At 42.5% G+C, this 17303-nt stretch overlaps 1 protein-coding gene across 1 annotated transcript in view; it reads left to right on the top strand.

The window, feature by feature from the left end:
- Window positions 1–7238: 7238 nt before the first annotated feature.
- Window positions 7239–17303, top strand: part of SLC6A1 (solute carrier family 6 member 1) — a 23759-nt gene continuing 13694 nt past the window's right edge. Inside the window, exons 1-7 of the mRNA XM_027864009.1 lie at window positions 7239–7479; window positions 8607–8738; window positions 9331–9431; window positions 10557–10666; window positions 12727–12859; window positions 16304–16438; window positions 16590–16693. Of these exons, the coding sequence (XP_027719810.1) occupies window positions 7239–7479; window positions 8607–8738; window positions 9331–9431; window positions 10557–10666; window positions 12727–12859; window positions 16304–16438; window positions 16590–16693 (956 nt within the window). The remainder of the gene's footprint in view (window positions 7480–8606; window positions 8739–9330; window positions 9432–10556; window positions 10667–12726; window positions 12860–16303; window positions 16439–16589; window positions 16694–17303) is intronic.

Consider the following 17303-nt stretch of genomic DNA (forward strand, 5'->3'; position numbering starts at 1 on the left):
TAGTGCTTATTATGTACCACGAACTGCGGTAAGTACTTTACAAATATTATCTCATTTGATCCTCACAAGAGCCCCAGAAGTAGGTGCTGCTATTGTCCCAGTTTTATAGATTAGGAAACTGAGGCAGACAGAGATTAAGTGGCTTCCCCAGGATCATACAGTTATGGTTTATCTAAGTCTAGATTTGAAATCAGCTTCTCTTCTGACTCCAGGCCCAGCATTCTATCCACTGTACCACCTAGCTGCCTCAGGGGAAAGAGACCCTAAAGATCACCTAGTCCTACCTTCTCATTTTTCAGATGGAGACACTGAGGTCCAGAGAAGTTATATATCTTGTTCAAGGTCACACTGCTAAGATTCGAATCTCCACCTCCCAATCCAACCCTCCTATTCCTACTTCATCAGCAGTGAAGTGACTTGCTCAGGATCTCACAGCTACTCAGTGGCAAAGGCAGGATTCCAAGCCAGGACTGAACTTGAACTCTAAGTCTATTGATCTTTCATTGCCACTGATGAATAGACAAAGGCATTTTCCTAATTGCTTTTGTCACCTTTGTACCTGAGGTGAACCACAGATTTACCAGGGGATGGCTTAGCTAGTCTATTATGGAACAATTACAACGCTTACCCTGAGGAAGCAGAGTCAGAATTTGGTAATTAACAGCTTTCTCATCTTCCCCGGGGCATCATTCAGAATATGAAATATATTACAAAAAGAAATCATCTGAAAATTTACCCACTGTGCAGGAAGCCTTCAGGATTTTTAATCCCACTACAATATTTACAGACTCTTAAGTTTTAGTGCTGGAAGAAGCCTTAATTGTCATGGAAACTAATTGCTTCATTTTACAAATGAGGAAACTGAGGTCTAGAGAGAAAAGATTTGCTCAAAGTCACCCAAGTAGTATATAGCAGAACCAGGATTTGAATGCTAGCAGTTAGGTGACTCAGTAGCTAGAGCTCTGGGTCTGGAATCAGGAAGACCTAAATTCAAATTCATCCTCAGACTAGTTGTGCGATCCTTGATGAGTCACTTAACCTCTGTTTGCTTCAGTTTCCTTGTCCGTAAAATGAAAGAGGTTCAGTCAAATGACCAATGGGGTTTCTTCCAGATCTAGTGTTTTAAGATTCTATTTTTGCAGCTCAATATTAAACTTACAGACAAAGTCTCTTCCAATGAAAGAAATTTGAAGACTTTAGAGTCAGAATATTCTTCAAAATGCATCAGCCCCAATGTTCCTTCTTCCCACTAGCAACAAATTGAAGCAAGTGAAATAGAAGAGAGGATTAAAGCTGTAATGGGGTTTGAAGTGGCTAGTAATGTTACTGAAACAGAAATCAGAAAGAATGCTGAAGAGTCAGTGGATTCAAAGGACCCTCAAAAGATAGAAGCTTTTAGTGAAGGGGGCAAAACAACTTACTACCAGGCTGCTTCTTCCAAGTCAGGATACATTTTCTGGGAAGTCAGACTCATTACCGTCCCCAGAAAGTCCTAGATTTACAAATTCAATTTCTGTTCATATAAAAAAGGCATCTGAACTAAGACATGAGAATAGTAATTTGTGGAGTTTGAGAGTGGAGTTCAGGATGCTTTCCTTTATGTCATCAAGATATGTAGTTACAAAATTGTCTTTACATATAATTAGGAAAAGATAATTTAAAAAAAAAGACTTATATAGTCAGTTTTGGCCAAGTAGGCCTTGAGGAGAATTTAACTTAGACGGAACCAAAGCCTGAATTCTGGGTAAATGATAAAAATCACAGAATTTCAGAGCTGGAGTGGTCCCAAAGACTATCTAGTCCAACTGATACTTGAACAAGAATCACACTGACCAATGGCCATGCAACCTTTGCTTAAATGAAGACCTTCCTGGGGCAGCCTCTTCAGTTTTTTAACAGCTCTAATTGGTTTAAGTTTTTCCTTACAGTGAGCCTAAATTTAACGCTTTGAAACTTTTGTCCAATTCAATTAAATAAATATTTATTAAGCACTTACTATGTGCTAGGCACTGTGCTAAGTGCTAGGAATACAAATAAGAAAAAGAAAGATATCCCTTAACTCAGTGCCTAACACATAGTAATTGCTATATTAGTGTTAGCTATTATTATTGTTATAACTATTATTATCATCATGATTATGCCTTCTGGAGCTAAGCAGAAGAAATCTCATTTCTCTTCCAGAGACATCTTCAAATTTTTATGGACAGCTATCCCCAAGTCTTCTCCAGCCCAAATAATCCCACTTCCTTCAATCAAACAAACAAAAAAAAAATGTCATTGTGTGATGTTCCTTGGAACTTCTCTCTGCAGTGTGATAGAAAAAGTACTGGAGTTATAGCTAGAAGACCTGGGTTCAGGTTCTACCTATGCCACTTACTACCTAAATTTGACAAGTCACAACCTTTCTAAACCTGAGCTTCTTTGTAGGTAAAATAAAGAATTGGGCTAGAGGACTCCAAAGGTCCCTTTCAGCTATAAATCAGCTATGATCCTATGAAAATTAATAAATTATAATTAATTCAAAATTTCAGCTGTGATCCTACAAAATGTATTTTACTGTATTTTAATTCTTTATGCTAACTTTCAGTTAGCCAAACCACCCCTAACCCTGCCAATCTAGTCTATTCTATGTTAACATTGGGTGTTTTCTTGTATCCCAAGTCTCACCTTTGCAGATATCTCTACTGTCCTTAATTATCTGTTGAAGGCTGAGGGTGGAAGTCCCCTACAAGGGGTGTAGTATCATCACTAAATATAAACAGTTTGGAAAGGATACATTAATATTAACGAGTAATGTTTTACTCATTTTCTTAGCATGTTCATGGGAATAAATGAGACTATTATTTTAGTAGCACATACCAAGGGGGCAAAACTGCCACCATCACATGCCAGGCATTTGTCTGACCATTTAAAGATTTCAAGGAAATTTCTCCTGGGGTGTGATAAAGGTGACCTACTTCAAATCTCATCTGTGCCTTGACTTTTTCTCTCAGATCTTTTCTCCTTTAGGGAATTGGTGGTGGTAAAGTTGTGTTTCTATCATGAAAAAGCCCTTGGCAACTCACTGAAAACCCAAGGAATTCTTTTCCTCTAGAATACTAGAGGATCGTTATTATCTATGTGACCTTAAATAAGTCATATTCTCACTTTGGGACTCAGTTCCCTTATAAAGGAAGGAGGTTACAATAGACAAATGGTCAAAGGATATGACCAATTTTCAAAAAAAATTCAAATAATCAACAACCATATGAAAAATGTTTCAGATCACTAATAATAGAAATACTTTTTTTAAACTCTTGCCCATCAAACTGACAAACATAATAAAAGATGGAAGGGCTGTAGGAAGACAGGCATACTAGTATACTGTTGATGGAGTTATTATTTAGTCCGTTGTCATGTAAAACAATTTGGAGTAATGTAAGTAAAATGACTAAACTGTATACACCCTTTGACCATTTGATTCTAGTGGTTATATATAACCTAAGGAAGTCAAAGGCACAGGGAAAGGATTCACTTCACTCTCCATCTGTATCTATTTTCAACTCCAAGGAACAAGATGCCCCTGTCAAGATATGTTTATCACTTCTAATCTCATCACCATGTTGTTAATTTAATATCACCTCCCTAAGCCTCCTCTCCCTTCTTATTGAAGAGCTGGAGGGTGGAGTACCAAGCCTTCCCAATTGCTTCCCTTATAAATGGACAACTTGGACTTTCAGCTCACTTCACTTTATATCTGCAGTTCTGCCTGGCTTCATCTCCAAGGAACAAGATGCTTCTGCACAGGTTCCCCTGGCATCCAGTTTCCTTTTGTGTATTGTCTTTCCTCATTAGATTGTAAGCTCCTTAAGGGCAAGGATTGTCATTCTTTCTCTTATTTGTCCCAGTGCTTAGCACAATGCTTGGTACATTTTTGTTGCTTTTAGTCATTTCAGTCATGTCTGACTCTTTGTGACTCCTTTTGGGATTTTCTTAGCAGAGATACTGGAGTGGTTTGCCATTTCCTTCTCTAGCTCATTTTGCAGATGAGGAAACTGAGGCAAACAGGGTTAAATGACCTGTAATAAATGTTTATTGAACTGAATAGGATTGAATAGAGCAAAATATTTAGAACAACACTTTTTGTCACAGAAAAAAATGGAAGCAAAATGGATGTCCATCAGTTACAGCATGACTGAACAAACTGTAGTATATGAATGCAATGGAATACTATCATACCGTAAGAAATTATTAAAATGAAGGATTTGGAGAAACAAGAGAAGATTTATATGAACTGATACAGAGTGAAATAAGGAGAACCAGGAGAATAGTATACATAAATGACTACAGTAACACAAGTGAAAACAACATTGCAAGACAACTGAATTCAGATTAAGAAGAACAGATAATGAAAGACCATCCTCTGGGTAGAGAAGTATTGGGCTAAAGGGTGAAATAGCTCATATGTTATCAAGCATGATTGTTTTATTGCAAAGTTTTTGTTGAACAGTTTTTCTGTAACAAAATGGGTATTTATGTTGGGAAATAATTATGTCAGAAAAGACAAGAAGCATCAATAAAACTTAAAATAAAGGGGTTGGATTAGCTATCTAAGGTCTTTTCCAACTCTAAATCTTATGACCCAGATGGTGCCTCTTGGATCCTATGGTTCTCACTCATCATAGGAAGCAACTATCCAAATGGGTTGGGTTGTTGAGGGGGTCTTTCCTTGCCATGACTGAGTCAGGCATGTGGATCATCATAGAAGATATCTTTCTGGGTCCTGAAACCAGACTAAAACATAGTAAAGGCTGAAAATGAACAAGGTCATCTTTGAGGATGAGACCCAAGCGATGTAAAGCTAGCACTTTCCAAACAGAAGCCCACCATGCTCGTCCAGCTCTCTTTAGCCTCTAGGAAGAGACTATGACATTAGGTAACTGGGGATTGTTGGGTTCATCTCACATAGTAATGTGTGCATGTGGGAGCAGGGAGGAGGCTATGCACCTTGCAGATAGGGAGGTCAACCTCACGGTCAGTCATGGTGCTCCTGCTCCTGGATGATTTGGCAGTGCTGAGCTGAAGGGCATCTTGGGGAGGGAAGCATCAGGCAGAGAGTTCGTGTTGCTTTGGCTGGACCGGGCTGGGCCTGGATCCTGGATCTTTTCTGAGGTGATTTGCTTTGAGGTTCACAATTTGCTGTGTGGGTTCCATAAGTTTAGATGTTGAAAAAAAAATGTTGAGAAAAAATGTTTGAAAAAAAAGATATCTGTTGCAATTCAACAGCTCTTGATAAGGCCCCTGAAGAGCTCCTCAGATCACTTGCGTTTTCTTCTGATAAAATTATGGAACGTTTTTCTCCCATCTCCACCCCTACTGACCCACCTGCCCTCTTCCCCAAGGCCAGCCAACACTGGCACATTGCATGTCTCCAGCTCCCCGCAGGGCCAGCTCCACATTGCATGGATATCACCACTGCCCCTCTCGTCGCAGAGATCAGCTGGGCACATATTCATCGCTGACAAGGGCTGGCAGATCCCCACCTTCCTCCACCCTAGCACTGCTGCAGGGCTCCCCCATCACTGGCATCCCACCCCTCCTTCTGCTCACAACTTGTCTCTCCTCCCTCCACAGTGATATTGGCAGTACATGTGGATGGAATCTCACCCGAGCCAACTGACAACACGAATATTGCAGGTAACTGAAGAGGGGGCTCAAGAGGGCAGTGTGTGGGACATAGCAGGAAGAGGATGCAGATTTGGAAGTCAGAGGGCCTTGGTTCAAATCCCTGCTCTGCTTCTTGCTACTGCGCCATGTTGGGCAGGTCACTTGACCTCTGCTTTCCTCACCTATAAAGCAAGGAACTTGAATTAGATGATCTCCTTCCCAGCTCTAAATCTGTGATATTTAGAAGCCATGTAGTCTATCTTCTGGTCTACAGGCAAAAATATATCTCTAAGTAAATAACAGTGATAAAAGTGAATATTTAGCTACCATTTTAAGGTTTGCAAAAGCCTTCACAGACATCTTACTTAGAAGTTCAGTTAGGTTCATGAGGTGGTTTCCACAGCCTCCCAGATGATGCAAGCTCAGGATGGGGGAAAAAGAAATCATAATGTGATATAATATATCATAACATAATATAACATAATACAATGTAATATAACAATATAATATAATTAATATAAGCTTGAGTCAAATACCCAGTTTGTAGCTACTGCTTTAAATATCTATGCAGACAACTAGGTGGGTGATTTAGTGGATGGCATGCTGGACTTGGAATCAGGAAGACTTGTTTTCAAATCCTGTCTTAGTCTTAAGAGCTGTGTATCTGCAGGCAAGTCATGTAACTTCTCTCCATCTCACTTGCCTCACCTGTAAAGTGGGGATGATAATAGCACCTAACTCCCAGGGCTATTGTGCATATTAAATGAGGTCAGTCAAGTCAAGAAGTATTTATTGAGCACCTACTGTGTGCCAGGCACTGTGCTAAGCACTAAGTTAATATATGCAAGATATTTTGCAAATCTTAAAGCTCTATATAAATGCTAGCTATTATTATTATGCCACTGGTAGCCTTTCTTATGCATTAAATCACAAAATATGCATATCATTTGGTGAAGCAGAAAGACTTCTGGACTTGGAGCTGGGAGGCATAGGTTCAAAGTCTGGTCCATAGACTTCTTAGCTGTATGATCATGAGCAAGCTCTTTAATATCTCAGTTTTCTCATCTGTAAAATGGGAATAAAAGTATTAGTATTACCTATCTCACAGGGGCATGCTATAGCAGAGGGGTTTGTAAAGTTTTGAGTGGTCTGTCAGTGGGAGTTATCTAGGCCTATATAAATAGACATGCTAAATGCCAGAGAAAGAGAAGGAGCCAAATCTTCTTAAGCTAATCCATGGTCAACAAGTTAATTCTGTTTTGGGGCTGAAATCATCTCAAATTCTATATATCCCATGTGAGCTTTGAAGAACAATCATTTTTCTTTCATTTTTCAGTGGGGAAAAATTCAGGAAGGAAGAGATGTAGAATGACAACTCTATTAAATCACAAATTTGCATTTTCTAGGAGCTGAGGCCCATTTCCAGGATCCTTGCACTCTGACCATTCCTATCATTCCCTCTCCTGCATTGATCCCAACAAACTTTTGACTCCCTAGTTGGGCAATTGAGGGCTGCAAAGCTGCTGTCCACGTGGACTGGGGCTGATATCTCCCGTCCATCTGCCAGGGCCTCCCCATCCAAACCCAGAGACATGGCGACCAATGGGACCAAGATTGCAGATGGGCAGATTTCCACTGAGGTCAGTGAGGCCTCCATCACCAATGACAAGCCCAAGACATTGGTGGTGAAAGTACAGAAGAAGAAATCAACAGACCTTCCTGACCGGGACACCTGGAAAGGCCGATTCGACTTCCTCATGTCCTGTGTGGGCTATGCCATAGGACTGGGAAACGTTTGGCGCTTTCCCTATCTCTGTGGAAAGAATGGTGGTGGTACGTATTCATGGTCTGTCTCAAACTCCTAGAGATTGGGTAGAAGAAGACAGTAGACAGCTCAGCCATGTTCCTCAAAGGTACTAAAGGAGAAAGAAAGGGGGAAAAAAGAGAGAAGACATTGGTAGACCTTTAGCAAGAAAAATCTGGGCTCTAGTCCCAGCTTGACCACTATGTGATCTTCAGTAGAAATCTCTAAGAAATGTTCCATTTCCTGCCTTATTCCTTTTATACCAGATAGATTCATCAAATGGCCAAATTAAATAGTGTAATGGAAAGACTTTCAGTTTTGAAGGTAGATGACCTCAGTTTAAATCCCAATTTTTCCACTTATGACTTGCACAAGGGATTTCATTCTCTGGACCTCAGTTTCCTCATCTCTAAAATAAGAGAATTTAACTAGAGTGGAGTAGGGAGTGTTTTTGACCTGGGGTCTATGAACTTTACTTTCAAATATATTTATTTGTATTATACTTCAAAATAATCAATTTTCTTTGTAATCCTTTATATTTCATTCTATGTAAAGACATCATTCTGAAAAGGGGTGCATAGACTGCCCTTTACAGTCAAAGAGGTCCATGACATACACATACACACACCCACAAGGTTATAGCATATATAGGAGATCTTTAAACATCATTATTTCATTTCTTAAACAGCTCTCACTATTCTTACTAAAATCCTGCTTTGGTGCCTTGTGATCTAGAGAGGATACTAGTTAGGTTTCCAATGGCTATGTCAATAGGATGCAGGTTCCACAGAGCTTACCAAAATATTAAGGCTCTGTGCATGGACCCAGTGATGATAGTCCAAAAGCCAGCCCAGTCAAGTTCAGAGCATCTCATCCCAAGAAGTCTAGCCACGGAAGGGGGTGGGAGTTAAATTTTTGGCCCCAACAACTCGCAAAGACCATCTGTTCAGTGAAGGACACATCCGCAGGGAAGAAATCACAAAGCCTTGAAAGACTGCAGGAAGTTTTGCCTCCCCACTCTTGTCCTCTCCCTCCCTTGCCCCAGGGCTTCCTTTGATTTTTCCACTTTACTACTGGGCTAATGGCTGTGTCCTGCCCAGTCAGTGGCCTTCCTAGGGCCTTGGTACATACTGCCTTTCTTTCTTCTTCCCTGCAGGGGCATTTCTGATCCCTTACTTCCTAACTCTCATCTTTGCCGGAGTCCCTCTCTTCCTTCTGGAGTGTTCCCTGGGCCAGTACACATCGATTGGAGGCCTTGGGGTTTGGAAGCTTGCTCCAATGTTCAAGGGTAAGTTGAGGGAAAGAGGAAACTTTGTTCTTATTGAAGACAATGTGCCTTGAACTCCAACTTCAGAGCCTTAGGGTGACGAGGTAGCCTTTTTTGGAGGCCTTGGGCTTACTTGGAGAGGTCGTGGGGTGGTCTGTGAGTCAGGATACATGGGGTCTAGACCTGTTGGTTGTATGACTTTGGGCAAGGCAACTCTACTGCCAAGGACCTAAGTTTCCTCATCTGTAAATGGAGGGGATTCAACTGATCTCAGAGCTTCCTTCCAGACCTAACATTCTATTAGGATTTATTCATTCAACAACTACTTAGAAAGCACCTACTATCTCTGTATATTAGTCATTCTACAAACACTTAATAAACACCTATTGCATGCGGAGCAATGTTCTAGGGCTAGAGAACATTTAGATAAGACTCAAATTCTGCCTTTTCAGGTGAATTGTAAGCTCTTTAAAGGAAGGAACTCTGCCCAACATGTCTTTGCATCCTCTGTAGTGTCCTGCACATAATGAATATTAGAAAAATACTTAAGTGACTACCAATGCTGACCTGGGTGTGGCCATAACCCTCATGCTTGCTCTTCTTCCTCTCCCAGGTGTAGGGCTGGCTGCTGCTGTGTTATCCTTTTGGCTCAATATTTACTACATTGTCATCATCTCTTGGGCCATCTACTACCTGTACAACTCATTCACCACAGTAAGTATCTCCTCTCCCCATCCTTGTGCTCTGGGCATCAGGAAACAGCTCCCATCTGGGTGGCCGGGGCCCTTATGGGTCTCAACCATTAAAAAAAAAAAGCTAAGAAGCTGACAGTTTGTCTTGAACCTCCCTCCTAATATCCCCAGCCTCACACACACACACACACACACACACACACACACATAAACACACACACAGTCTCTATTTCTTCAATTTCAGTGTTTTCTCTACATAAGTTGTTTCATACAAATTGCCCTCTGAGTCAGTCAACAAGCACTAATTTTTAAAAGATATTTTAATTACTATATTTTGTTTTCACATCACCTAAATTTCCCCAATCCCTTTCAAAAACCATCCTGCATAACAAATTTCTCTTAAAAGACACAGAGGCATAAGAGGGGGGGAAATTAGACAAACCAACCAATGAGAATGAGAGAGTCTCAATCCTGCTACCACCACCATCAATTAGATTCCATCAGATCCTTCAGTTATCAAGACCCTTTTCTCTCTCTCTCTCTCTCTCTCTCTCTCTCTGTCTCTCTCTCTCTCACACACACACACACACACACACCTTGATAGCACCACCTCCATTATGTATCTGGGTCACTCAAACTCTGAAGGCCTCTAAAAAGCAGCCAGTCATAACTCTTCGGTTCCCTTCTTAGAAAGGGACCTATACCCAAGCCCTACTGCCTACAAAAGTTACCTGTGTGTACAGTTGAGGCAGAAATCACCCCAGACAGCTACAGCCAGTGACCAGAATGCCCATGACATGCTGCCTGGGGCAGGCACAGAACCTGGCCTAGTCACTCTTGGAGGAGACAATGTATCCCCAATGCCAAAGCAAAATCATGATAAAACAGCTCATTGCCCTTGGCCGGATCCCTTTCCCACGGGTACTGCTATTGTCTCCTTAAGCAGTGACCTTGTCAAGGCACTCAGTTGGGGTCCAGGCAAGACTCTGACCAGTAGAAATGCTAATCCTCCCCACAGCCTCAGCCTTGGCTTTGAGGAGCAGAATGTGAGAGCAGCTGACCCAGCTTCCCCCCACCTTGCCTGACCCTTAATTTAGGCTCTCTCCATGTGGCTCCTATTGAGACTGGCCTGATTGTATCTCCATAGACACTTCCCTGGAGACACTGTGAAAATTCCTGGAACACAGACCGCTGCTTCTCCAACTACAGCATCGCAAACACCACCAACATGACAAGCGCCGTGGTGGAATTCTGGGAGTAAGTCTGGAGCTTCCTTTTTCTCCTCAAATCGATGGGCTGTACCCCAAGAGTCCAAGTCCGAGAGTTGGAGGAGACTGTAGATCAGAGGGTAACAGATTTAAATCTAGAAAGAATCTTTGAGACCATCATACCCAACATGTTCATTTTACAGATGAGAAAATCAAAGCCCCACTGACTTGGCCAAGGTCACATAGGCAGTTAGTTAGTGGTAGTGGTGGGCTTTGAATGCAGACCCTCTGACTTTAAATCTGGTGCTCTTCATAATATGCTAATCTCTCTACACTCAGAAATAGACTGCCTTCCCCTTCATCCAACAGCATTTATTGAGCACCTACTGTATGTGAGGTACTATGATGGGCACTGGGGATAAAAAGACAAAACCAAACAAAAAAAAACTATATCCACACTCAAGAACCTTACACTCACCTCAGGGGGTAGGGAAAAAAGCAGGCAAACAGATATGTATTTGAGGAAGGAGAGAAAGCACTAATAATATGCCAGGGATATCAGGAAAGGCTTTCAGTAGCATATAGCACATGGAGTGAATCTTGAAGTAAGTCAAGGTTTCTAAGAGTCAGAGGTAATAAGGGAGTATATTCCCTTCTTGGAAGGATCTGTCGGTCAGATCTTGTCCACCACCAATTTGGGGGAAAGCTGTGCAGAGGTGTGGAAGTGGGAAATGGGAACAGCAAGTTGGTCTATTGAAATGGAATACACATTGGATAAAGGGGTATAACGTGAAATAATTATAAAAGAGCAGGCTGGAGAGACATTATGAAATGCTAATCTGAGGACTTTTTGTCCCAGTGGTAATAGCAAACCTCTGAAGGTTATTGGGCAGGGGATTGATAAAGTCAGATGGGTTTTAGAAAGATTATGTAGGAAACTGTCCTCAGACACTTCCTAACTGTGTGACCCTGGACAAGTTACTTAACCTTGTTTGCCTCAGTTTCCTCATCTGTAAAATGAGCTGGAAAATGAAATAGCAAACCCCTCCAGCATCTTTGCCAAGAAAGCCCCAAATGGGGTCATAAAGAATTAGACACAACTGAAAGACTGAACAACAACAAACTGTGGGGGTGGGACTGGAGACAGTAGAGCTTGTAAGCCAACAATCCAATTAGGAAGTTATTTCTGTAGTCTAGTTGAGAGATGATGAGGACCTGCACCAGGATGGTTGCCAAGGAAATGGATGCAAGATATATTGTGAAGGGAGAACTAGAATGAATACACAACTCATTGAACATGGGATGTGAAGGAAATGGAAGAGTTAAGAATGACTTTAAGGTTGCAAACCTAATTGACTAGAAGGATGATAGTGCCCTCACACAAAATTGCAACATTTGGAGAAGGTGGGTTGAAGATAATGAGTTGTTTTGGAAAAGTTGAGTTTGAGATATCCACATGGACCTCGTTTAGAACTGTCCAACAGGCAGTTCATGAGGAGGAATGGGAGTTCAGGAGAAAGATATTGAGGTTAGATGCCTAGATCTCAGAGTCATCTGCAAAGAGATGGCCATCAAAACCATGGGAGCTGAGGAGACATCCAGTCAACCAATCAAGCAAACAAATAGTTGTATTCCAGGCACTGTGCTTGGCACTAAAGATACAAAGACCAAAAAATGAAGCAGAATTTGCCATCAAATAGCTAAAATGATAACAGGGGAGACATCATGTCCATATGTAGGGATATGCAAAAGAGATGTAAGGTACCAGGATTGGGGGTGGGGGTGGTGTAGAACTGATTAGCAATTGGGGTTTATCAGGGAAGGCCTCATGAGGACAGAGAGAGAGAAGAGAAAAGCAGGACAAGGACAAGAGAAGAGGTGCTGGATGAGGGTCCATCAAAAGAGACTGAGAAAGAATAGTCAAATAGTCAAAGTCCAATTGACTAATCACCAGTTCCAACCCCCTCCTCCATCCTATTCATTCCTAATTCTAACCTCCCTTCCTCATTTCCCTCTTCCCCACTTTCAACTCCTTTGCCCTTCTCACAGAGGCTCCAGTTAATACTGACAGAGATGTTTCTTTCTTGTCTCCCTGCCCCCTTCCCCAAGGCGCAACATGCATCAGATGACGGATGGATTGGAGAAACCAGGGCAGATCCGATGGCCACTCGCTATCACCCTGGCCATCGCCTGGATCTTGGTATATTTTTGCATCTGGAAAGGTGTTGGCTGGACTGGAAAGGTAAGCTGTGCGTCCTCTAAATGGAGGAAAGTATCTCTCATGGACTTTGTAGGTTCCTACATTGGGTGGTAAGTTAGACTAGCAGACCTTGGGTCCTTTTCAAGTCTCGGATTCTCAGATGGTGTGTGCCCCCAAGGCCAAAAGACAGAAACAGAAAACTGTATCAGTAGTTTCCAGGTGTGTTCCTCCTCATTTTTGCTAAAATATAGAATATTCTTTCATGGACTGCCTTTCTTCCCAAACTGGTATATTTCTCTAAGAAATGGGTTGCTTTCTTGAACATACCTCCAAATGGACCCTTCCAGTCTGGGCTAGGCAAGTCTTCAATATAGGTAACTATGAATCTAAGGATTCATTCAGGTTTTAAGCTTTAGATGAGTTACTTTGAAAATCAATGGAGCAGGGAGACGGGATGGAACTTCCAGTGGAAGAGGACAGGATTTAGGGGTCTGAGGACGTGGTTTTATTTTTTTCTTTTTTTTGTGTGTTTTGGGGGGAAGCAATCAGGGTTAAGTGACTTGTCCAGGGTCACACAGTTAGTAAGTGTGTGAGGCCAAATTAACTCAGGTCCTCTTGACTCCAGGGCTAGTGCTCTATCCATTGCGCCGCCTACTTGACCCTCAAAGGATGCGGTTTTAAATCCAAATTCTGCCAGTTGCTACTGTGTAATCTTTGGCAAATAACTTAATGTCTCTGGTCTCAGTTTCCTTATCTGTAAAATAAAGGGGGTTGGAATAGATTATTACTGAGGATCCTTCTACCTCTAAATCATTGAAACTGTCAAATAATACAGTTTCAAATCCTGTCTCAAACACTTGTGACTTGTATGATCCTAAGTACATCATTTAACATCTCTATGCCTCAGTTTCCTAATCTGTAAAATGAAGAGGTTAATCTCAATGGTCTCTAAGGTCATTTCCAGTTCTAAATCTAAATCTTAGATGTGATAAGAGCCTTAGATGTGTTAGTCACCTCCCCCTTACCCCAGTATGGTACAAACTAGGAAACATAACAGTTTCCAGGGAATGCCTTGAATATGAAAGCAGTTCAGGTGTCCCAGAAATACATGATTCAATTAAACCCTATTTCCTAAGCTGTAGATGACTGCCTAAGAGGAACCACAGGACTGTGGAATCTTAGAGCTAAAAGGGACCTTAGATATCATTTGGTTCAACCTGCCACATTTGAGGAAATTGAGACCCCTAAAAGGGGAAGTGACTTGTCCAGGGTCATACAGTGAGTGAGTTAGGGGCAGAGCTGGGTCTAGAACCCAGGTCTTTTGACTCTCAGTCAAGTCTTCCTCACTTCATCCTTCCTTTTGCTCAATTGTATGTCCTTGATATCCCTCAGTACTCTTCTCTGAAGAGGCTGACTTTGAGTGGGCTGAATCATTACTATCAACCAGGGAGATAGTTGCAGGTTAGGAAATCCAGAACCATCAAGTTCTCCATGCCTAACCATTGACATACTCAAGCCAATCAGGTGCCTTTGTGAACCTTCCCCTTGCCTATTTCAAAAGCCCCAAACCCAAGAAGGATCCAAAGGATAAGCATCCCCTCCATAAAAAAATGACCCAAACTAAATAGATACAAAGTAAGGGGGCCAGTGTGTGCTGTGCTCACCAAAAATGGTGAGTGCACCATTGGATAAGGCTCACTCTTTTATGAGCCTGCTATTGCTTGTCCTTCATTCTGGAAGAGGACCATGACATCGGGGAGGTGATGCCATGACATGCATGGCATGCAAATGAATTGGATTTAAGAGAGGGAAGGCTGTGCAAAGTCACCAACCTCACGTGGTACAGTAACAGAGGGAGAGGAATCTGACTTCCTGAACAAGTCCTCCCAGGAGCACTCAGATTCCTGGAAAAGGCAAGGGGAGGGATTCAGGACACTCCCCTCCCTGAACCAGACCCTCCAATTCCACATGGCTTCAGCATGCTTGTCCATCCTAGTGAAAGGCTATAGATTCTCTCCTCTGAGAGCAAAACCCACAAGAAGGTGGAAGTGCTGCCCAAGGAGCTGGTGTGTAGGCATATCCACCCATGACCTTTCTGCATAGTAAGAAAAGGGAGAAGCTGCTCAGTACAGGCAGTGATGGGCTAATGAGTACAGGCCAGCCTTAACGAGTTCTGCTCTTGGACCTCATCATAGCTAATAAAAAACTTCATTCTCCCAGGATGGGAGCTACAAGTCTAATTAAGCTACCAAATGAGATGGCCTAATTTCATGACGGCTTCTACTACGGAACGGGATTAACTCTGCCAAGGCCAACTTCCCATTGCCCCTGGTAGTTTTTGCTCTTTTCAGTGATGGCTAAGAGTGAAGGGCCACCTCTCTGGCTCATCACTGATTTACCCAAATGGCCAACAGAGAGTAAGAAAGAGATGGCCACCTTCAAGGAGAGAAAGACATGTTCCCAAGTAGTGTCTGTCTTTGAGGTCATTTTTGGTCCAAAGGATCAATGCTTTAGGGCTAGAAAGGACCTTAGAGACCTCAGGAGGCCAACCCCTTCACTTTACAGATAAGGAAACTGAGGTCTAAAAAGATAAAATGACTGACCCAAGATCACACACTTGCCCAAGTGTCAGAGGCAAAATTTGGACCCAGATCCTCTGCCTCTGAAGCTCTTTCTGCTGTACCATGCTGCCTCTCCACACTGGGAGCTGCCCTGCATTTCCTGGAGAAAAAGAGAAGGCTCCATCACATCTAGCCCAAGGCTGATGCTAAGGTCTGGCCTAGCTGGGAAGGGAGCTATTGGGTCAATCATTTAGTCAACCAACACAAACATTAACTGATGCCTGCAATGGTCTGAGAATTAGTAGAGGACAAAAAAGTATGATCCCCTGCTCATTGAGGTGAGTTTACACTCTAACTCATAACTAGTGAACGATTAATTGCAATAAGAATGTTAGTGCTACAGCTCACAGGATTGCAGAGTTTTAGAGCTGGAAAGAACCCAGACATATTCATTTCATAGACGAGGAAAGAGGCCCAGAATTGTTCATTGACTTGTCTCAAAGTCACACAGGTAGTAAATAACAGAATTAAGATTCTGCTCAACCCAAATCCACTGACCCAACTCCATTACTCTTTCTACACCCCTCTGCCTCCAGTATACACTGGAAGCATAGATTATTAGACCGGTTCTAATATACTATCTTCTAATATGTTACTCTGCTTTCTAACCCAGGAAGACTTCCTGGAGGAGATGAGTCAGGGTCTGAAGGATGGATAGGATGTGGGTAGAATTTATCTAGGTGAAGAATAGAGATGGGCTTGTAGGTCAGAGAACAGCATGGACAGAAAAAGCAGGGAAGCTCATAGTATGTGTATTTATGAGAAAGGTAGACAATTGAGGAGACCCACATTACTGGGAGAGGGGTTACATGTTACAGAGCAGTGTTAAGTGAGCCTTACCTGACACATTCTTTCCTCCTATTAGGTGGTCTACTTCTCTGCCACATACCCATACATCATGCTCATCATTCTGTTCTTCCGAGGAGTGACACTGCCTGGAGCCAGAGAGGGCATCCTTTTCTACATCACTCCCAACTTTGGCAAACTGTCAGACTCAGAGGTGAGCTTACTGGTCCCCTTGCCCCAGGCCAGGTGCCTTCCTACTCTGTGTGTAGGACTTCTGGGTCCCAGAGTGGCAAAGTCTAACCATAAGGTTGACCCCACCACACAAGTCCATGCCAACACTCATGGCACTTTCATCTACTCAATAGGTGTGGCTGGATGCAGCAACTCAGATCTTCTTCTCCTACGGTCTGGGTCTTGGATCCCTCATTGCCCTGGGGAGTTACAACCCATTCCACAACAATGTCTATAGGTAGGGAAAGACCTTCCCCTGATGCTTGCCTTTCTTTCATACAGTCTCCTTTCTCTAACTTCTCTCTGTCCTCATTCCCTCACTTTCCAACCTGTCCTTCTCTTCCTCTCGATCTCACTCTCTCCCTCCCTTCTCTCCTCTTTTTCCCTCTTTCTCTTTTTCTTCCTCTCTTTCTTTGCCTCTGTCTCTCTCTGTCTCTCTTTCTCTATCTCTGTCTCTCTTTCTTTCTGTCTCTCTCTGTCTATCTGTCTCTCTCCTCTCTTTTTCCCTCTCTGTCTCTATCTATCTCCCTGGCCCTGTCTACCTCTGTATCTCTGTCTCTCTGTCTCTCTGTCTCTCTCTCTCTGTCTCTCTCTCTCTCTGTCTCTCTCTGTCTCTCTCTGTCTCTCTCTCTCTCTCTCTCTCTCTCTCTACCTCTCATACCTCAGACTCCCTCTCTGACTTCTCCTTATCTTCATCATCCCCACCCCACCCCTCTCTGCCCCTTTGGTTACATTTTCTTTCTGACATTTTCACCTATCTGTAATCATTTCCCATAACTGTCCCCTTTCTAGCCTTTACTTTCACCTCACTCCTCTCCAATTCCATCTCCTCTCTAGCCTTATATTCC

This window comes from Vombatus ursinus, unplaced genomic scaffold (assembly GCF_900497805.2).
Source record: "Vombatus ursinus unplaced genomic scaffold, bare-nosed wombat genome assembly UNPS02014773.1, whole genome shotgun sequence".
Classification (NCBI taxonomy): Eukaryota; Metazoa; Chordata; class Mammalia; order Diprotodontia; family Vombatidae; genus Vombatus; species Vombatus ursinus.